The following is a 22,805-nucleotide window of genomic DNA, read 5'->3' as shown; positions in this document are numbered from 1 at the left end:
CAATAAGCCTAGGCTTATAGGGTGGTCAAGTCACTACTCAACTAGTCACTTCTCCCCGTTTTTGCTGTATCTATCACAGGCAGCAAGGGAAGGGGAACAGGAGCCGGTTCTGGGGGGAGCAGACTTAAAAGCTTGTTTCCCCCCAGCACTTTCTCTGCGAGGAAGCTGGGGAGGCAGAGATGCAGCAGGGGTCTGAGCACAACCCAGGACTCAGCTGTCCTGGATCGTGCCTGGTCCCCCATTGTGCCTCTGCCTTTTAAATGTAAGAGACGCCCAGCTCTGACTGCATTTAAAAGGCAGAAACACAGCGGGGTTAACTCCTGGGGCCAGAAGCTAACCCCGCTGCAGCTCTTTAGTTTCCATCCTATCGACTACTTGAGTAGTCGATGGAAATTCCATTGATTACTCGATTAGCTGATTAAATACAATTTAACATTTTTAGGTACAACATGGGCTAATGAATCCTTTGGAATTATTAAGCCAGTTTTTATAGCACCTGTCATGATAGCCAGTTGCTCTAATTGTAAAGGTGAAAGCAACAAAGTAGGAGAGTTAATCTGATGGGATAAACAAAATGCATATTATGCTCACTGCCCTAATGATTGCTAGACTATGGCTCTAAGAGTCTGTCAAAGAAAGTGAGTTCCAAAGACTGGGGCAGTCCAATGTGAAAGCCATGTTATGGACACAAGTCCAGATGCTCCATGCTATTTAGGTTCATAACTTCCATTGAAATCAATGTACCTTTGAGGATCTGAGCTACAGTTTCCAACACTGGAAGCGCTCCCAAATCCAATCCTAATTACTTTTAGATAAGTGATAGGATTCATAAATATGCCTAATGGTCAATAACCAGATTGGTCTTTAAAGGTTAACACCTTGAATTCCACATGAAAAAGAAAAGGAAACCAGTGCAGAGACCTGAGCAAAGGTGATTAAGTTGCCTTATGCCACTCATGCGGAGAGCAGCTGTGTTCTACTTTAGCTCCAGGGCCCAAGTGCATATGCTTGTTAGTCGCTTTTCCTCCTAACTCCTCCCCCCCCCCCCCCCGCGCATCTATCAGAAAGAGGCAGCAAGTGGGGGGCAGCGGAGGGGATACTTCAAAGCGGCAGCGCTGCTTGAAGTCTGGGCCAGACCCTGGGCTCCTCAAGGCACTACTGCTTTGAAATGCTGCATGAAGCCTGGGGCCAGCTAGGGTGTCCCCAGGCTGCACGCAGTGTTTTAAAGCAACAGTGCTGGGTGGAGCCCAGGATCAGCTGCCCAGGCTGCACACAGTGCTGCTGCTTTGAAATGCCAGAAGGAGCCCAGCATCAGGCTCCTCGCAGCACTTCCACACAGCAGCACTGCCTGGAGCCTGGGGTCAGCAGGGGACTCCCCAGATGATCCTGGGGCGCTGTGCAGAGCTGCCACTTTGAAATGCTTTGGGGAGCCTGGCATCAGATTCCTTGCGCCGTTTCCAAGTGGCAGCACCGCATGGAGTCCGAGGTCAGCTGGGGACTCCCCTGCTGATCCCAGGGCTCTGTGCGGCGCTGCCACTTTGAAACGCTGCAGAGAGCCTGGCGTTAAGCTGCATGTGGCATTTCAAAGTGGCTGGTAGAGCCCAGGATCAGCTGGAGTCCCCAGCTGATCCTGGGCTCCACACATGCACTCACCTTTGAAGTGTAGCGACAGCCCTAGGGTTGTTGCTACACTTTAAGGCGGAATCGCCCTATTAGCTAATCGAATAGTTGATGCAAAATAATGGTTGCATTCTGGAGAGCATATAATCACAGTAATGTAGGACTAGAAGGGACTTAAGGAGGTCATCTAGACTATCCTCCATTTTGAAATGGTGTTACCTAGACCATGTCTAAGATGTTCTTCAAAGCTTTAGTGATGGGGATTCCATAGTTTCTCTTGTTAATCTATTCCAGTATTTTGTTAGCCTTATAGTTAAAAGTATTTCATAATATCTAATGTCAATTTTCTTGCTCTAGATTAATATGGCTACTGATTAACAGCAAGTTGTTCTCCCTTCAGTGTACTACCATTCTTTTAGAACAGTCATTAAAATTGGGGTGGGGATATCAGCGACTAATCCACTCAACTACTTGCATTTCCCCCTACACCTTGCAGAGGCAGCAAGGATGGGGGAAGCAGGAGCTGATGCTGGGTTACCCCCAGCACTGTCTCTGCATGGCCCGCTGCCCCCCCACTGATGCCTCTATACAGGGTGCCAGGGGATGCTGCTACAAAGCAGCCTCTGCCCATGGCAGGCCCAGGCTCCCTGTAAATGGAAGTTTCTCTGCATCCTGCAGGGGGTTGACCACGAACACCGGCAGCAGACCCTGTCTGTGGTAGTGGTGGGGGGGCGGGTCCAAGCCTGACTCAGTCCCAGCTCACGCCAGGTCTAGGAGCTACCCTTGCTGCGGCTGTGCATTTTAAATGTAGTAATAGCCTGGTGGCTCTTGCTACATTTAAAATGAAGAGCTGCCGTGGTCCTGGACCTGGCATGAGCCAGGCTTGCTCAGTCCCAGCTCGAGCAGCTGGGGTGCTGTTGGGTTGGTCCTGCAGTGCCGCCCTTCACCCCCCTGCTCGGCGATAACTACTGCAGTCTGGGTGGTGGGGAGCCTGCTCCCCTCCCAGAAATTCTCGGCAGCAGTGCGGGGTTTCCCCCACCTTCCTGCAAAATGGCGGAAGGTTCGCCCCTCGCTGCGCTGTTTCCTGCCCATCCCCTGGATGCAGTGCGGGTCTTGGCAGACCTGTGTCAGCCCCCCGCCAGAGTACCTCCCAGTACTCCAGCATATCCGATAATCTGGCACCACCTAGGTCCCAAAGGTGCCGGATTATCGGAAGTCTACTGTAGATCTACATCTTGTAGTTTGCTTGTGTTTAAGCATCCAATGACAATTTACTATACTTTGTAGTGTAGACTGAAGTAAAATAGGTATTGAACTAGTGATGTAAGGGAGTAGTTGTCTATTCACTTCCCTCCCTTGGCTTCCTCTGTGCCGGAGGAGCCAAGTGGGGGGAGGAGGGACAAGGTGGGAATCAGGAGCTGGTCTGTGCAAGAGCCAGCTTAAAAGCTGGTTCCCCCAACACCATCTTGAGGAGGCAGAGGAAGCAGACGTGCAGCAATCCCAGAGCCAACATGAACCGGGACTGCTTAGTTCCTGCTCGTGCTAACCCTGCTGGGCTCTTAGTACATTTAAAAAGCAGAGTCGCAGCCAGCCCTCCCACCATTGACTAATCGAGTAGTCGATGGAAATTGCATTGACTACTCGATTAGCTGATTAACAGCAAGTTAACATCCTTACATTGAACATCTTCTTTGTGATTCAATCAGTTATTGAATCTCCTTCCCCATTAAGTATTGGACCTATACTTTCCTTTGTCCATGTGCATATTTAGAACTTCTTACTGACTATGTGCCTTCCTAGGTGTAAATCATTTTGTGTTGTAATTTGTTCATGTTTCCACTTCTTGTAGGATTCATTTTTGATTTTGAAGTAATTTTTAAGAACTTCTATTGGAGCTCAATTATCTTCTTACTGTTCTTCCTATCTTTCTTTTTGGAATAGTTTGCTATTTGTGCTTTTAATATAATCTTCTCGAGAAAGTGTCTGAACATCATTTTCCCTTAGCTTTTTTCCCCATGGAACCTTACTCCTCCCCATTTTCCAAGCTTGTTAAAGTCTGCTTTTTTTCTCTCTCTCTCTTTTTTTTTTAAGTCTCTTTCTTATTCTGTTGAGCTTGCTTTTTCCTTTGTATCAAATCATAAAATATATCATTTTATGATTACTGTCAGTTTCCTTCCATTTTTGGATTTGCAACTAATTCCTCCTTGTAGATTGGCATCAGGCCTATAATGGCTGCTGTTCTCCTCTGGCTTGGAAACAAAAAATTGTGCCCAACACGTTTCAAAAATGTTGTGTTTTGTCATATTACTTTTCCACCAGCTATTTGGGTAGTTAAAATTCACAATTATTAACAGATCTTATGTTTTGAATATTTCTAATCTAGAAATATTTGTTATAGAAATACTTCATCTTCTACCTCCTCGTGCTTTGGTTATTTACCACAGACCCCTGCCCTGATATCAACCTTGGATTTTTTCCCCCACCCCTTTTATCTTCACCCTGAGACTTATATTTAGTTTGTCACTCACCTCCGTCTGGACCTCAGAACAAGTGTAGACATTCTTGATGTACGGGAACAGGTGAACATTTTAAAATGTCAAATGCATGATACTTATAATAGTTAAATATTTGGTTATATTGTACATTAATTTAATTATCTCTTCCTTTATTAGGTGGTAGTTCTGAATTTGTTTTCAATGATAAAACTGTTAGCCGATCTGTCTACACAGCAGAGCTTGAAAAAATAGGCATAATTGTCAAAGCAAGGAACTGCATGGTTTTTCAGGTAAGGCTTTAAAGTGCCTGGTAATCTCCCAAAACCTGAGTTGGGAATGCTGTACATGATTGATGCATGGGAATAGACAAGGGGTCTCAAATTCCTGGCCTGTGGGCCATTCCCGGCCAGAGCAGTTGCACAATCTGGCCTGGGAGTCCCCGTGGGCCAGAGGTGGGGGTGGGGGGGTGCTGTCTGTTGCCGTTCCCCAAACTCCACCTCTTCCTGCCATCACCCTGCCCTGTCCTTGAGGACATGGCTTCGGGGATCGCTGGGGTAGCCTGGTGCAGCAGCATTGGTCAGGGCTTCCTGCCTGTCTCAGAGCTCACTCAGTGGGCACACCCACTCTGCTTTGCTTTGCTTCCTGGTGTTTCCTGCTGCTGCAGGGATTGCAGAGAGTCCTGACCATTGCTGCTACGCCAACCAAGCCCCTCAGATGATCATCTCCAGGGACATATGGGGGAGATAGCGGGACAATGGCAGGAGGAAGCAGGGGTGGTGCAGAGGCGAGGTGGACTGTGTGTGTGGGGGGGGGCGAGATCCTGCAGCAAGGGTGTTGCCCTGGGTCACTGGAGTAGTGGTGGGGGGTTGCAGTCTCAGGTCCCACGAACCCCTAGAGACAGCTCTGGTAAGAACTTTAGTTGTTCGGGCTGTGGTGGATTGGAATTGGTGATGTGGAAATGAAAGACCACATCCTATTATTAATAGTCTGTTATTGAGTTCTCAAATCTGTTTAGTATAATTAGCTGTTAAATTAACCCCAAAACATTTTTAAAAGCATATTATCTTAAAATGATTGAAACTTACTTTCATTGGCTGATAATGGGATATGAATTATTAGTTCTAATCTACCTCACAGATCTGTTAAACAGAAAGGTAGAGCAGTGCTTCCCAAACTATGGGCCGCGACCCAGTACCGGGCCGCAGGAGAAAAATACTGGGCCTCAGCGTGGCTGCTGGTAGGGGAGCAGAGTGGGGCGGGCTGGCAGAAGGTGGCGGCAGGGGGAAGGAAGAACTGGCTGCCGGGAAGAAGGATTGGGGGCAGCAGGGCTGTCCCATGAAAATCAGGGCAGGCGGGTGGGCAGCCGGTGGAAGCAGGGTTTGGGGTAGCAGGGCTGTCCCGTGGAGATCTAGGTGAGTGGGTGGCGGGCGGCGGCGCTGTCCCACGGAGATCCGAGCGGGTGGAAGAAGCAAGGTTGGCAGCAACGGGGCTGTCCCATGGAGATCCGGGCGGGCAGCTGGCAGAAGCAGGGTTGGAGGCAACGTGGCTGACCCGCGGAGATGGGTGGGACGGAGCGAGCAGGCGGCAGAAGTAGGGTTGGGGGCAGCGGGACTGTCGTGCGGAGATGGGGGGAGGGCTGGCGGGGGGCAGAAGCAAGGTTGGGGGTAGTGGGGCTGTCCAGCAGAAATTGGGGAGGGCAGGTTGTGGAACCAGGGCTGGCCGGGGGTCTGGGGGGCTGGCCAGGGGAGAACAGGAGGAAGAGGACAGGAGAACCAGTTGCGGGAAGCAGGGCTGGACGGGGGCAGCTGGGCTGGTTGGGGGGGGGGTTGTTGGGGGAGCAGGGCTGACGGGGGAAATTGGTGGAGGTGGGGGGAACTGGCCGCCGGAAGCAAGGCTTGACTGGGAGATAGGGAGGAGAAGACGGGGGCGGGGGGGGGGGGGGGAGCGGGACTGACCTGGGCACATGCAGACCCTACATACCCTGACAGAGGAGTGAGTCTGCCTGGGGATTCCATTTTGCCCCCACCCCCCATACCCTCCCTCGAGTAGTTGTGAACTGCCTGGCAGGTAGACACACTCAGGCAGCGTGAGCACATCTACTATCCAGACAGTTCGTAGCTAAGGACTGATACACCTAATTATAATAAATCTTACATAATTAGAAAATACCAGACATTTTATATGTCTGGTAATTTCTCAGTTTGTTTCTCAGACAATACCCTCAAATACCAGATTGTCCGGTACAAAACCGGACACCTGGCAACCCTACCCTTCCTTTCACGCTCCCTCCTAGACAGCTACCTTACCCCCAGTCTGCTCCTGCTCCCACCTCCTGGAGTGCCCATGCGGCGCCGGGTCCCCCAAGCCCTGGCCGGGTGGAGGATGCATCCGGGTGAAATCTGAAAATTTACTCATTTTTCATTCTTTTTTTATATGGTTTTTATATTTTTGGGCTGCAAAAAACAGTACTAAAAAAACCCAGGTTCCAACTAAAGTAAAAAGTTTGGGAAACCCTGATCTAGCCAGCTTTCTATCCAATTGATATTCCCTTAACTTGCTGGTAAAAATATTGTGGGTGACGGTATCAAAAGCTTTGGGAGGACCAGAAACAACTTATTTGAATATTCATCATTCGCTTAATGAATATGCAAATATGCAAATGAATGTTACTGGTCCTCCAAAAGCTTGTGAATGGATTTACTGGTCCCCTTGTCAAAAAGTTTGGGAACCCCTGAGGTAGAGGGTTTTTGTTTTTTGCAAACTGTATTTGGCAGTTAAGTATTTTTAGTTTATATTCCCTCTAATTAGATATAGTGGTTAAAATCTTTTCTGCTAATTTAGCTTTCTTTTAAATATAGATAATGCATATCAAAACCAGTTACAGAATAATACTTAATTTTCAAGGTTTAGTAACTTGTTTGCTTTAAAAATTTAAAAATATAGAACATTGAATATACATCATATAAACTCTCATAGAAAAATTTAATTAGAGAAGCTTCCTCCAATCCTATAACATATTGGTCATTAAGATAAATATTACATAATATTGCACTTTGCATTAGCGATAACCCTTTCTGACGCAAGTCCTTATTTCTGAAGTTTTAATCTGTAGTATATAAGAACTTGAATGAATTCTCTAAATCATCTATTCTTGAATAGTGAGGTTTGTATTGTAACTTCTGATTAACTATTTCTTATCAGTACTGTTAGTTACGAAACTGATTCCACAACTTTTGTTTTTTCATATATTGTGTTTCTGTGTCCAAATTAGGTTCAGTGGACTTTCAATTATTGGTGATTGGGAGGCTGTTGAAGCTAACATTCAAGTGTTATGTTGATTTTAAGAAAGTGAATAGTACATACTGTCTGCAGTATCAGATTCCTTCATTGTACTAGTGGTCTGCAGTTCTATGATTCTCAGCACTACATCTTTGAAACTCTATTCTAGGGAGCAATAGAGTCAATTGCAATGAAGAAACCCAAGGAAAGAACCCAGCTTTTTGAACAAATTAGTAATTCATTGGAGTTTGCTGAAGAATATGAGGAAAAAAAGAAGAAAATGCAACAGGCAGAGGGGGATGCACAGTTTAATTACAACAAGAAAAAAAGTGTGGCAGTAGAACGCAAGCATGCGAAGTTGGAGAAAGAGGAGGTAATTTTAAAAGAACATAAAAGGAGGATTTTCAGTTTTAAAAAACATAGGGCACAGTGAGTGATCCTGCAAACTTATTTGCACAGTATGAGTTTATAGGTTCAGAACATTAGTAAGAGTGTGTAGAAGTGCTTGATCCAATTTTTTATATGTTGTAAGTAAATACATTTTCTTTGTTTAAAGTGGTGGTTTTCAGGAAGTATTTTAATAAACTTTTCCCACGTAATATGGATAGATTATATAATCTGAAACACTTAACCAAAACAAAAAAATCATCAAGGAAAACACTGTTTCCCTGTTAAGTTTCTTCTGCAATATACATCAGCAATGCATCAGTTCTGTATTTCTGCCCTTTTTGTACAGTTGCTATGTGATGCAGTAGTGGCACTTACTGGGCAAGATGTGTGGTGTTTTTTGAAATGGAAGAATAAACTTTGCATCCAAAAATACTTGGTTTAAAAAGACCCAGTCCTATAACTTGCTCAACAGTCAAAGTGCTCTGCTCTGGAGGTGTGAAACTTACTGAAATAAAGCTACATTTCTACGTTCTGCTTTTCCCTTGAGTGTTCAGTGTCCTTGTATTGCAAAGTTTGTTGCCTGAGTGCATGCATGGGGGAAAAAACAGTTATTACTTACGAGTGGGTGGAATTAATAATTGGGTGGAATTGAAGCTAAACACAGTAATTTTTAAGTATACAAAGTGCAATGGTATAAATGTTTTAATGAAATAAGTGATGTGTATTTTGCAAGACTGACAATTCTTATAGTAATTACTGCATTATATGACTGAGTTTTTTGTGATTGGGGCACTTTGCTGGAAAATTAGTCACTAGTATTTCAGGTCATTTTACTGAGATTATTAGACTTATAGTGATTAAAAGTAGTTTTAAACTGCAAATAAAAATGTGCTGTTTGTAGGCAGAGCATTACCAGATGTTGGTTGAAGAGTTGAAAGAAAACCACATACAGCTGCAGCTTTTCCGACTTTATCACAATGAGAAAAAAATTGAAATTTTAAATAATAAATTGGATGAAAAGAACATGGATATAAATACTAAGGAAGACTCTCTGACTTCTGCTGAAGATACATTTAAAGCTAAGAAAAAAGTGTTTGGAATATTAAATAGAGACCAACAACACATGGAAAAAAAAATGAAGTAGGTTTTCCTATGATAGAACTAAACTGAGATTTTGAGAGTTAATCTGCATTCTAAGTTATTCTTCAAGGAGTATTTCCTGATCAAGTGAGTGGGTGAAATTCTGGCCCCATTGAAGTCAATGTGAGGTATCAAAAATAGTAATCACAGTGTTATAGAGTAAATATATGTAGTACTTAATTTTCAGCCACTTAATTTGTAACTGTCCTCAATAAAATATTTTACCTGTTTACTGTAATATTGTAGGTATGATTTAGCATTGTACTTCACATTAAATCTCTGTTTTCAGTTATATGTATCAAAATATGACTTTTCGATTGAAGTATCTCATAGTTTGCCCTTGCATCAAAGGTAATTTTTTTTTATTGTTTTGTTCCAGGCTGCGTTTCTTGGTTTCTTTGAAACAGAGTTGACAAAAATGTTTCTTTTTTTTTTGTTTTAAAGAACTCTAGAAGCATCACTGAATCAGAAGAGGCCCCAGTATATTAAAGCAAAGGAGAACACGTCTCACCAAATCAAGAAAGTAGATATGGTTAAGAAATCCTTAAAAGATAATGAGAAACACCTTGCTAAGCAAAAGCTAAACATAAAAGAATTAGAAGCCGAGTTGACTGATGTTGAGAGAAGTTGGGCAGTATACGAAAGGAAGGTTGAAGAAGAGAAGTTGCAGAGAGGAGCAGATGTTGAGCTGGAAGCAAGTCAAGTGAGTTGTAGCGCTTGCAGTGTGAGGAAGGAAGAGCACTTGACTGAGTAAAATCCGGGCTCTGTTAAACCTAATGGTAGTTTACCATTGACTTCAGTAGGCCCATGATTTCACTCATGGTCTTCAAAGAGTAGTTACAAATGCATTTTGACTTGGTTCTTTTTCTTTGCAATTTAGTATATTTGTTGAATAGGTTGAGGAAAAATAGTGATATTTTTCATTTCTTATAGGATTATCCTGGAAAACTGACAGACTTATTCTTTGTCAATTTGTACATAAACTTTGTGAGTTTGTACATAAAAGCATCTGATATTTGTATTTCTTCTATATGAGGAAGTCAGCTGTAACATCCCCTCACATTTTTTTTTTTTTTTTTTTTTTTTTTACAGTGTGAACAATTGCTCTTTGCTAGGTTGTCACAGTTAGTCCAGAATGCGATTAGCAACACCATGATTGGACTTCCTTTCTAGAATGAATGTGACTCTTCTATGCTGGCTTTAACACAAGATCTTTTTGTAATTTTCCTGAGCTTCACAGTCTCCTTGTGCTGAAAATAAAATAACTGTCAACTATTGGAATAAATTTTTAAAAAATTAGCACCGATGAAAGGATTTAAGGAAACAATTTTTCATGTGTAGAGCTGTAACATCGTGTTATTACTCCGCATAATCAACCTTTGAAAATATCATTCAGTAAATCACAGATTGTATAACATAGTTAAAGCCAGCACTTAATTGAGAATAAGTAGGAGGGGACAACTCAAGCCTCCCAGAAATTCTATCGAGAGAATAGTTTTGAGGAGTAAAATAAAGACAGAGGTTTTCACTTCTCTTAATGTGTGAATCGTATAATCTCCAAAGCAATACTGAAAGACCCTCTTCAGATTGAACCAGTGAGAGGAGGATTTAGTGGTGCCTGCTTAAAGCATGTGCTGAATTTTTGTATTTTAAACCCAGTCTTTGTGGAGTTCCCTGTGAACTGGTGCCATGGGTCCACAGCATCATGTATCCATTGATTTTTTTTTACTGAGAACACAAAAATGTGAGGCTATGATAGTAACCATGAAGCAACTCTTTTTCTGTGAAAGGGCCTGTAGGGTCCAAAATAGTTTCCCAGCATGCAGCCCATCAGTGACAGATAAGATTTGAAACTGAGGCAGTCGACCGTTCTAATGTAAGGCTGTTTCAGGAAGACATTACTGCATAATTTCACTTAGTTCACACCAAGAAAATTATTTCTGTAACCATTAGACCCATAAACTTTTTAAAATTTTTATTATACAATTTAACTCTGCAGAATCTGATCAGTAAATTTCTTTCCTTTTGTCCCTGTAGTTTGAGGTAATCCTGTAAATTGTGCCTAGGGTTGACAAATCTTTTCATTAGTTAATTCCAGCTTCTTAGTTAAGAAATTTGTTAACTTTTGGCCATAGTTTATACAGTTATCCCAAAATTAGACCCTTCTGTATAACTTTACACATTTTCTTCCTTGGAGGGTTCTCACATTGTAGCAAAATAACTATTCTTCTTCTTCACAATAACTCATTTATTTTTGGGTCACTTGGCATCTATGTGATGTCTTGGTCCTTTGTTTAATGACTTATTGAAAACAAAATTCTAAACTAGACTAGGCAAGAAAACAGGAGAATGAAGTTTTAAGTCATATCTTCCATGGCAACTGATTGCCAACATTTGGCTCTATAACTAGATAGTAATTGACCATCTTTAATTTTGGTAAAGTTGTTAATTTGCTAGTCAAGCACATAATGCAGTGAAAAAATCCTTTTTTATATTTAGGAGAATTAGTAATATTTGGATCTGTTTGTACAGCTGGATCAGTATAAAGAGCTAAAAGAACTAGTGAGAAAGAAAGTAGCTACATTGACCCAGCAAGTAGAAAAACTGCAATTGGAACAAAAAACAGAACAAGAAAGGATGGCATTTGATGAGAGGAAGCAAAAAGAAATTGAGGTATATATACTGAGATGGAATTTAATTTTATTGGGGAAAAGACAATTTTATTGTCTCTTTGTTTAACATTTGTTCTTCCTTTCCCTTTTACACTTTTGTAAAATTACCTTAATACATTCTTTATCAAAAAACATTTCAATAACCTAGATACAATGCAAATGTCTGTAAGAGTATGAATGTTTAACTGGTTAACCTGCAAGCCTTGCGCAGTCTGCAAATGCAGGGGGAGACCTCCAGCCCAGTGGCGGGCGGGCCTGGAGCAACCCCCCACTCCCTCCCTTTAATTGGTTAAGTGGTGTGTTTAACTGGTTAACCAGTTAAATGGGATATTACGTTCCTAATGTCCGTGCTTCTCTTTTGACAGAACTACTGCCACATGGCTGGCTCTTTGTACTCAGTTACTTTACATATCCCTTCTAGGATGTGGCTTCATGAAAGTCTGCTTGCAGATCTGCATGTTATGCCATAATTATACAAGTGAGAGAAACACAAACTGTACTTAGTTTTCTCTTACCATGACAACTGTTGTATTTAGATTCTGCAATATCAGTGGTATGTTTTATCATTTCTTTCCTTTCTACTTTTGAAGTTCTTTTGTTGTAGTTAACTTTCCACCTACATAGTGTTGTGGCTGATTTTTGTGTTCTTGGGATCAGGACCGTGTTTTTTTTTTTTAAATTTCCTGTCTGCTTTTGGAATTTGGTTCCAGGATGTGGATTTTGTTCCAACCGCATAGACAGAAAAGTGAGTCTTCTCTGGCTCTTTGTACCATTAACTTACGGCAGATGAGAATAAAAAGTGTCATATAACAATCCAATGTTTACGTTGCACCAGAGTGCTTGTTAATTTTTGTTAGGGAATAGGTTAGTCTCCTGCTCAGAGTTCATTCTATACCTCATTGCATGTGAGGCAGAAAGGATACAAGCCCATTTTAAACCCTGGAACCATTACTGCAGTTGAGATTTGAGTATTTTTTTCCCAATTCTCTGCGCAAATCTTGTAGTTTTACCAATTGCTATGAAGTGCAGAGTCAGTTGCTGAGGTTATCTTCATCTCTTGACGTGGAGAGAGTATGTAGATGGATCTTCATATGTATTAAGAAAACTTCAAAATGAATTAGACTGTTCCAGTGGATATACCAGTTAGGGATGTAAGTGACTACTTGACTAACCAATAAGCATGAGCTTATCAGTTAGCACTATTAATTAATTGCATCTCTCCAACTGTGTCCCTGAAATATTAAGAGATGGGAGCCAGTGTGTGAAGACGCCAGCTCAGTCCCTGCTACCATGGGTCATTGGTCAGCACTGGCTCACCTGTCCCTTGTAATGCAGAGCAACATTGGAGGAGTTTATGTGGGCTGACCAATGATTCTCAGGAGCAGAGAGCAGGCACCAAGCTAGTGTCTTCGCGCACCAGCTGCCCAGTCCTTTGTAATGCATATCAGCAGCAGGAGAGGTTATGCAGGCTGACAAATGACCCAGGGGAGCAGGGCTTGAGCCAGCGTCTTCGCGCGCCGGCTCACCTGTCCCTTGTAATGCAGAGCAGCAGCAGGGGATGTTATGCTGGGACCCACAAGCCAGATGAGCTCCGTAATGGCGATCCCTATCAACTAATTGAGTAGTCGATGAAAAATCTATTGAGTCCTTGATTAGGAAAGTAACCACATTTTCACATCCTTAATACCAGTTTTCTCATGTTCCAGGATTAGCAGGTGTAAGAGCTCATTCTATGTCTTAACGTTACGTTCGTGGTTGGTGGATGGCTGTATGCCATTTCCTTGCTGTAGATTTGGAGAGCAATTGCATGGATTGCTAATCATCCACAGATACCATTTCCAGAAGAGCACTGCAACAGTCGTTTTTTAAATGTGTGAACTCTTCCAGTTGTGTGTTTGCATAGGGTGTGTTTGTGGGGGGGGAGGGGGGAGAGGGGTATTGCTTTTAATCTCCCACAAATGAGACTACATAGAATAGAGGCAATTCTCTTAAGTAGAAATCTTGCCTACGTATAACTATATAATATCACTTTTAGATACTGGACTCTCCTCACTATCTCCACTTCTTTGGAAATCTGGTTTCCTTTACTTAGTCAAAGGAATTGAAAAAAAATCTGTAGCCGTCTCTCTTTTATGAACTTATATTTAAACATAGATACGGCCATCTCCAAATGTTAAAGTATTTGACGAAAAGAATGCATATGTTAATATTGTAGAGTTCTTTCTAGAATTTTACATATGGAGAATTCCAGTCAAACTTACTAACATAAAATTGAACTAGTGCAACACTCTGTCTCTTATTTATTCTTAACTTTGAAATAATTATTGGCCCTTTTATAAATAGAATGCAATGTTATGTTTGAATAACTTCCTTCCATTTTCTTAGCTATTAGAGCAGCACAACTGCATTTTAGTAGGTGAATAAATGTTACATCCTATTTATGGTTGTTTAGGAAAATATAAAGCAAGTTGTGGAACAGATAGAGGATCACAAAAAACGAATTGAGAAGTTGGAGGAGTATGCCAAGTCATGCACGTATGTTTGATTTTTAAACAAATTAAAATAAATTGCGATTCAGATGCATTGCATGTTTTCAAAAAATTGTTGAATGCCTGCCTCTTTTATTGTGTATTTTTAAATCTAAGGGTCATATTTGTTCTGTGATAAATCTTGATGGTGTCTACAATTCACTTGGATATTACTTAACACATTTTTGTTTGTTTGCTTATTTTGTGATTGCTAGGCTCCCTCATGAATCTGAGGATTATATCTTCATTATGCATTAGATTGTGGTTTTACCACAAGCCTGGAATAAAAGGACAGAATACAGTTTTGTAGTTTTGCCTCTGTGGAAGCAGAATAGGGGTCAGATTGTGAATTAACCAGTTTGTTCCTTGGTCTATGTTTTATGAATATAGAGTAACTGTACCAGCCCTTTTGTTGGCATGTATTACTTCCCCCTCCACACTGACTCAGATGTGCTGACTTGAATTTGGATGGGTCAGAGATCTGCCATGGAGGGGGAGATACAGTCCAGTGAAGAGATGCTGTGAATCACAATAACAATGAGGAGTCCTGTGGCACCATTAAAGACTAACAAATACATTTGTCTTTAAGGTGCCATAGGACTCTTTTTTTTTTTTTCCCCCACCTGAAACAGACTAACATGACTACCCCTCTGAAATGTGTGACTCACAATTCATAGATGAACAAAAAATGAATTTTATGCCCTGTGCATGTGTGTAACAAGGGGTGTGTCTAGACTACATGCCTCCGTTGACGGAGGCATGTAGATTAGACAGATCGGCAGAGGGAAATGAAGCCGCGATTAAAATAATCGCGGCTTCATTTAAATTTAAATGGCTGCCCCGCTCTGCCGATCAGCTGTTTGTCGGCAGATCGGGGCAGTCTGGACGCGCCGCGTCGACAAAGAAGCCTTTCTTGATCGGCACAGGTAAACCTGGTTTCACGAGGCATACCTGTGCCGATCAAGAAAGGCTTCTTTGTCGACGCGGAGCATCCAGACTGCCCCGATCTGCCGACAAACAGCTGATCGGCAGAGCGGGGCAGCCATTTAAATTTAAATGAAGCCGCGATTATTTTAATCGCGGCTTCATTTCCCTCTGCCGATCTGTCTAATCTACATGCCTCCGTCGACGGAGGCATGTAGTCTAGACACACCCAAGGGGAGCGGGGGGCATGATTTTGCCATAGGCTTTTCACTTAATGTGACTTTCCATAGAATCATAGAACACTAGAACTGGAAGCGACCTTGAGAGGTCATCGAGTCCAGTCCCCTGTTCTCATGGCAGGACACAGTACTGTCTATACCATCCCCGATAGATGTCTATCAAACCTGCTCTTAAATATCTCCAGAGATGAAGATTCCACAACTTCCCTAGACAATTTATTCCAGTGTTTAACCTAATGTCCAACTTAAACCTCCCTTGCTGCTGTTTAAGCCCATTGCTTCTTGTCCTATCCTCAGAGGCCAAGGAGAACAATTTTTCTCCCTCCTTCCTGTGATACCCTTTGAGATACTTGAACACGCCTCTTGGTCTTCTCCTTTCCAAACTAAACAAACCCAATTCTTTCAGTCTTCCTTCATAGGTCATGTTCTCTAGACCTTTAATTATTCTTGTTGCTCTTCTCTGGACCAATTTCTTCTCCAATTTCTCCACATCTTTCTGGAAATCTGGTGCCTGGAACTGGACACAGTACTCCAATTGAGGCCTAATCAGCGTGAAGTAGAGAAGAAGAATGACTTCTCGCATCTTGCTCACAGCACTCCTGTTAATGAACCCCAGAATCATGTTTGCTTTTTTTGCAACAGCGTCACACTGTTGGCTCATATTCAGCTGGTGGTCCACTATCTGCAGACTCTTTCCTAGACAGTTGCTTCCCATTCTGTATGTGTGAAACTGATTGTTCCTTCCTAAGTGGAGTACTCTGCATTTATCCTTATTAAACTTCATTCTATTTACCTCAAATCGTTTCTCCAGTTTGTCCAGGTCATTTTGAATTGTTACCCTATTCTCCAAAGCAATTGCAACCCCTCCCAGCTTGGTATCATCTGTAAATGTAATAAGCGTACTCTCTGTGCCAATATTTAAATTGTTGACGAAGATATTGAACAGAACTGGTCCCAAAACAGACTCCTGCAGAACCCCACTTGTTATGCACTTCCAGCATGATTGTGAACCATTAATAACTGCTATCTGAGAACAGTTATCCAGCCAGTTACGCACTCACTATACAGTAGCCCCATCTAAGTTGTATTTGCCTAGTTTATTTATAAGATCATGTGAGACCATATCAAATGCCTTACTAAAGTCTAAAATCTTTTTGAAAAACTGTACCTTGTATTGATTAACAGTCATATGTATATCTGTATATTTTTCTCACATCTTATGTTATTTTTAATTAAAGTGAATTGTTAGCAGAGAAAAAACAACAAGAGAAAGTCCTAACTGATGAATTGGAGCATTCAAGGGTACGGATAGCTCAAGTAAATGAAGAACTAAACAAAATAGTTGGTGAGCTGCAGAATGCTAGAATTGACTATCATGAAGGAAGACGACAGCAAATGAGAGCAGAGATGCTGGAGAGTCTCAAAAGACTTTATCCTGATTCTGTGGTAATTGGATGGATTTATTTAAATTTTATAGTCAGAACTAGATTTGAGATTTGCATTTTGGAGTTTTGATATATATATGGCAGCATGGGTCTTTCTCTGGCCATATTGAATATATTTTAACTTTGAATCTGTGTTCCAGGGATGCTTGTGAATGGAAATGCAAATTTTGCATTTTAAAAATTCTAGTAAATTTATTAAATACAGTTTTTCTGAATTTCAGGAATTTGTTGAACAGACACCTACATTCTTATTTGAAACTTTAAAATGTTAACCGTATTAAACTTTTTTCATGCCATCGATAAACATGCTATTCATTCATTATTTTATTTTTACAAATTTCACATAGGAGAAGCAATGCATCAAAAATAGAAATTCTGCAATGAAAATTAATTCCACATACAATATTTTTTTAATTTTTGCAAAATGCTGCATATTTTATTTGTCAAAATAACACAGTATAATTATACCAGTTTCAATTATTTTGGTCATTTACTTCAAAATACCTGATCAGTAAGTATGTCTATAACAATGCAGATCATATAAGATTCAGAAAATGTTTTTTAATAGATTCCTTAGAAGGCATGTTAATACAGAGCTCTGAGTAATAATTAGTTTAAACTGAAACATAGAACAAATCTCCCCCCTCCCCCCCAAAATAAAGCATTGTAAAGACTAGCAGAAGTCAGGGGTAATGGAGAAGCTGAGGGAAAGGGAAATAATTGTTAAGAGAGAACCTGCATGTGAACTTGGAGGATTGCTAGGTATGGATGGAAAAGTATGGATTTTGGGGGGTATGTGTGAAGCAACTATTAGGGAGCTTCCCCAGTGCAAACTCTGGTTGACCCCTGACCATTCAGTCAGTCACATGTATCCTTCTGCTCCCACTTCCCCCATCCCCATGTGTCTCTGTGCCCCAATCAGCTACCCCGGTTCCTGTGTGGTCTTGCCCCTCTCCCCACACTCCCCCCACTGGTGGCCATACGGCAGTCCTTCCATGAGAACTTATTAGACTCCCTCTCTGTCCCCAGCACCTAAATATATCTCCCCATAGCTCCTGTTTCCTGACTTGACTTTATAGATGCTTTGAAGAAAGCTCTGCAGCTGTGATAAGAAACAAAGAATAGTGAGTGGGCCCCCTTCATCTCAGTGGTCTGCAGCAATACACAGCTGACCGGGGTTCCACCTGTGGCCCAGCGACACCCATGTCTGCTCCCCTTCTCCATGGGGCACTGGGGCCTTTCACTTCCTAAGCCTCGCCCTGGCTCCCCGTACTTTCATAGCACCATGAAATACCTCCTTCATGCTCCAGCTCTGCTCCTCTCCCTCCCTCCCAGAGCTTGAATTGCTTGAACCAGCAAATAGTTGGTTTGTTGTAGGGATGTTAAAATTAGATTAATCAACTAATTGAATAGTTGAAAGAATTTCCATTGACTACTTGATTAGTCGATAAGGGCACTTCCTCTTTCAAATGTAGCAAGAGCCCACCTGGCATTTGGCTCTTGAAATGTACAAGAACCCCAACAGGGGCTCCTGTGCATTTCAAAGATTGAAACACCACATGGAGCTGGCACTGGGCTCCATGCCGTGTTTCTGCTTTGAAACGTACATGAGCCCCAGTGGGGACTCTTGTACATTTCAAAGGTGGAACGCCATTGCTGTGCCCCATCTCCTCTCACAGAGCTGGAGCTAAGGGGAACCGGCTTTTAAGCTGGCTCCCTCCAGGGCCTCCACCACTCTCTCCCTGCTCCCCTCGGCTGCCTCTTTCTGATAGAGCAGGCTTGGGCAAAATACGGCCTGCGGGCTGAATGCGGCCCGCCAAGCCACCGGATCCGTCCCACGGGGACAGCGGGGAGCCCTAGGAAGGCTCCCCTGCTTGCCCTGTGCACCCTGCAGAAATGCAGCTGCAGGGCTCCATTTCTGTTTTAAAACTGGAGGAGAGAGGGGATGTTTTAGAAGCCACCCCACTGCTAGCACTTTCCCGTTGGCCAGTTTATGGCAGAAATCAGCCAATGAGAGCAGCTTGTTCGAATAACAGGCAGCCAAGAAGAACCATGCCCCCGTCTCCTCTGCTCAGTTATTCATAAAGCACGTGGCCAGGCAAGCAAGCAAGCGGGCTGGCTGGGAAACATTTTAAGCTCTGTAGGCAGGCAAGTTTGACAGCTGGCAAGTAAGTCGCTTAGCTACAGCCTGCTTCTGGCACCCCTGCCCTTTCCTGCCCCAACTCTCTGCTCCCCCACTCAACATACTCAAACCCTCTATTCTCCTCTTACACCCATACTTCCTCCCAGATTTGGCACCCCAATTTTCTGCCCCAGATTACAATCCCCTCCTACCCTAGGCGACATCTCAAACCCCTGCCCTACAGTCCCCTGTCCTAAGTCACAACCACTTGCTTCATCCCAACTCCATCCCAGACTCTAGTCTCCCTCCTGCATCCCGATCCCTTACTCAAGCTCCCTTCTGCACCCAACCTCCATCCCAGACCTCGCATTTCCTCCATTAATATGGAAGAGTGCAGCCCTCAACCCCACTTTCCAAAACCTTGGAGTGTCCCCCTAGCAAAAATTATTGCCCACCCCTGTGGTAGAGGCAGCAAGGGGGACGGGAAGTGACTGTCCTATAAGCTTTTTCTTAACGGATGGTATGGTAGACTTGTCGATTAGTTGCTTATATTCCTAGTTTGCAGCATTCCAACCCCAGTGCACAAGGTGTACACGTGAGAGGAGGGCAGACAGTTCTGCGGACTGCAGGTGTAGTCCCAGTGGGCTGCATGTGGATCCATTGCCCACCACTATTCTAGACTCTTTCATCTGGCTGGGAGCTACTGCTGTGTTCCATCATCTCAGTGCTCTCCGGTGGCCAACAGGCAGAGCTGCAGCAATTTTTCAGATTTTTTTTTCTTGGCAAAAAATTAAACACACACAGTTCATTAATTATGCACACATGCAATGACCGAATTCTCCAAAGAATAAATGTAAAAATTAGAATGTTAGAATGGCATTGTAGTGTTCCTGCAAAAAGGCTTTTTTTTAATTGCAGGCCAGTCGGGGGGAGGGTTCAGTTGGTATCTCATAGAAGGCCGAGGGTCATTGGTGGGGCAGGCACAAGGGGAAGAGGCACAGGGCCACATGGTGATGGAGAAAAGGTGCAGGGACCACACAGAAAAGGTCTTTGCTCACATTCTGTTTGATGGGAAGGAGACATTCCTTAACAAACTGATTTAGTAAACTGATGTGATACCCTGTGGACATGGTTAAAATTGCTGATTTGATCATTAATTTGAATGGATGAGCTAGTTCTAAGACTATTTTAAGAATACCCACTGGTTTGTATCAGTTTAAGCTGATTTAACTAAGCTGAAGCTAGGTGCTATTTTTGTATGTGAACAAGGCTTTATGGAGTTTAACTGCACGAGGTTAAACTTTTGAAGGCTTTTCATAACCAGAAGTGCTAGAGACTTGTGTGGCTGGTGCTCACCATATGTGGCAAAATGATCTTTTATTTCAGAGGTGGGGAACCTCAGGCCCGTGGGCTGCATGTGGTCCCCAGCTTACCTGGATTCAGCCCCTGAGGTTCAGGGCTCCCCCAGGAAGTCCATGATGGTGCTCCAGTCCCCCCACTGCCCACCAAGGGGCTAGAGCCCCCAAATCTACCAGCTTGGGCCCATCTAGGCTCTGATGTGCAAGGGGAATGTGGAGAGTGTCTCTCCTCCTCATTGGGGGCCACAACAATGAGAGTTTGGAGGTTTTTTTGTTTGTTTGCTTCTCTTGTGCGCGACCCCCAACAGATTTTTATGTGGGTCAGTGGCCCCCGACCCAAAAAAGGTTCTCCACCCCTGTTTTATTTCATTATTAGGGATGTGAATGGATAGTCAAGTATACAATTAACTGATAAACCTAGCCTTACTGGTTAGTCTTTTTGACCACTCACATTGCCCACCTTCCCTTGCTGTCTCTGTATCAGAGGCAGCAAGGGGGGAAGCAGGAACTGGTGCTGAGGGGAGCTGGCTTAAAAGTGGTTCCCCCTAGCAGGAGCTCCATGGTGCATCCCTTCCTCCCCTGCCTCTTTCAGTGCTGCAGTGCAGGGGCAGGGTAGGTCTGTTCACAGGGGGGACGACCAGCTTCCCGCAGACAGGGTCTGTTTTACATCCCATGGGGCAGTCTCTGTCAGTAGTGGGTCTGGGCCTGCTGTGGGCAGAGGCTGCTTCATGGCAGCAGCCCCTGTCTGCGGGGAACCCCAGCTCCCCATGGAACATCCTCTGTCCGTGGAGACCTGGGACTCCCTGCAGACAGGAGCTACTGCCACCCTGCGCTGCTGCCCCTGTGTCAGAGGCAGCAACATGGGGTTTGCAGGCAGCTGGTCTGCACAGAGAGCTAGTTGTAAAACTGGCTCCCCTCGTGGACTGGCACTCTGCACTGCTGTATCTGATACTATAGAATGGTCAAGTAACCAATAGGAATTACTGTGATTATTTGACTATTCAGTTAACTGATATCTACCATCCCTATTCATTATACGTGCTATCGAATAAAAATAAAAGGTTACTGACTTGTGTCATGAAGATGAAAATATTGCAGCAGATAAAGGCAGGAATGCAATCGGCTGCAGTTCCTACACTCTTTCTTTTCCTGTTACTGAATTTGCTTAGTCGGGTCCTTCTTTACAGTAATATATTTTATGCCGTTTTCAATATACTGTATATATTTTGCAATGGAGAGATCCTTTCTAAAGAAGCCACATTAAGCTACTGGTATTCATTGTAGGATGTTATCAGTTAACGGTTTAAACAGTCATACTTTTACATCCCTAGTTCATTGTTCTCATTGAGCTTGTCATACTTTGAAATTGCATGCTAAAGAATTTTGAGGTTAATAAAGTTACTGTTTAGAAGGGAGTAATTGTAATCCTAGACTAGCAAGAATTTTGGATCTCTTAGAATTTCTGTGGTAATATCTCTCATTTGGACTTAAAACTTGACTTCAGCTTGTAGTTCTATTTATAATTTTAATAGACTGTGTATCAGTTATGAGACAAATGAAACAGGTCGATCTGTAACTTTATAAAAATGATTTTTGTCTTATGGTGAACAGTTTTGTTAAATATCAGATATAAGCTAAGGGTTATTTCTTAATTTTATTTTAAGTTTGGAAGACTGCTTGACTTGTGTCATCCTATTCATAAAAAGTATCAGTTGGCGGTTACCAAAGTCTTTGGCAAGTACATGAGTGCTATTGTTGTGGCTACTGAAAAGATAGCAAGGGAGTGTATTCGGTTCCTAAAAGAGGAAAGAGCTGAGCCTGAAACATTTCTTGCATTGGATTACCTTGATGTAAGTTTTTAATCTTTTCATCAGCAAATTAGTTCAGTTTTAAGATACATAAAATGTAAGTGTTTAAGTATAACAATACTATTGTAGAGACATTGTATGCTTGAGAGGGTTCCTTCTATAAAAACTCAGATCCTTTCCCTTTCTGTACTATGTACTTAAGATGCTTTATTGTAATTTTATCCCTTGGTTGCTCCTCCTCATGTAACTGATTTCCATGTCTTCAGTATATATTACATCATGATTTTTGTAAATTGGTTCCTTTAGCTATATAGTAAAACAGATCTGTCCCTAACCTTTTAGCATTTTAGGGTTCGTCTATACACTAGGGCTAAAGTTGAATTAAGCTGTGCAACTTCAATTACTCCAGTTGCGTAGTTTAAGTAGGAATGGCTTAATTCACTTTTTGGTGCTTTCGACACAGCAGGAAATTGAAGGAAGAACACTCTTCGTTGACTTCCCTTACTTCTCATGAAATAAGGGTTACATGATTTGGAATAGGAAGTCCTTTAGCTCGACGTTATTTTGACATAAAGGCTTGGAGTTTAGATGCTCACTATGTTATTGTGCAATAACGCTGCTGTGTAGATGTACCCCTAGAGAAAACTTATTATAGAGGCCTGCAGTTTAGCCTTGTGTCCCAGTTTAGTATTGTTTCAATATGACATTTTGTTTGTATTTAGGAATGTGAAGGACTAGTCGACTGGTTGTTCCCCCTTTCTCATTGCTGCCTCTATCAGAAAGAG

At 42.6% G+C, this 22,805-nt stretch overlaps 1 protein-coding gene across 2 annotated transcripts in view; it reads left to right on the top strand.

The window, feature by feature from the left end:
• The window catches only part of SMC1B (structural maintenance of chromosomes 1B), a 102,245-nt gene that overhangs the window by 4,053 nt on the left and 75,387 nt on the right, over positions 1 to 22,805 (top strand). For both annotated transcript variants that reach the window (XM_075899976.1, XM_075899966.1), the window contains exons 3-10: positions 4,293 to 4,405; positions 7,564 to 7,767; positions 8,686 to 8,924; positions 9,369 to 9,627; positions 11,457 to 11,597; positions 14,049 to 14,131; positions 16,526 to 16,733; positions 21,877 to 22,062. In XM_075899976.1, coding sequence (XP_075756091.1) covers positions 4,293 to 4,405; positions 7,564 to 7,767; positions 8,686 to 8,924; positions 9,369 to 9,627; positions 11,457 to 11,597; positions 14,049 to 14,131; positions 16,526 to 16,733; positions 21,877 to 22,062 — 1,433 coding nt within the window. The remainder of the gene's footprint in view (positions 1 to 4,292; positions 4,406 to 7,563; positions 7,768 to 8,685; positions 8,925 to 9,368; positions 9,628 to 11,456; positions 11,598 to 14,048; positions 14,132 to 16,525; positions 16,734 to 21,876; positions 22,063 to 22,805) is intronic.

This window comes from Pelodiscus sinensis, chromosome 1 (assembly GCF_049634645.1).
Source record: "Pelodiscus sinensis isolate JC-2024 chromosome 1, ASM4963464v1, whole genome shotgun sequence".
Taxonomy (NCBI): Eukaryota; Metazoa; Chordata; order Testudines; family Trionychidae; genus Pelodiscus; species Pelodiscus sinensis.
The sequence above is the reverse complement of the archived record's forward strand: the minus strand, read 5'-3'. Positions and strand labels throughout refer to the sequence as shown.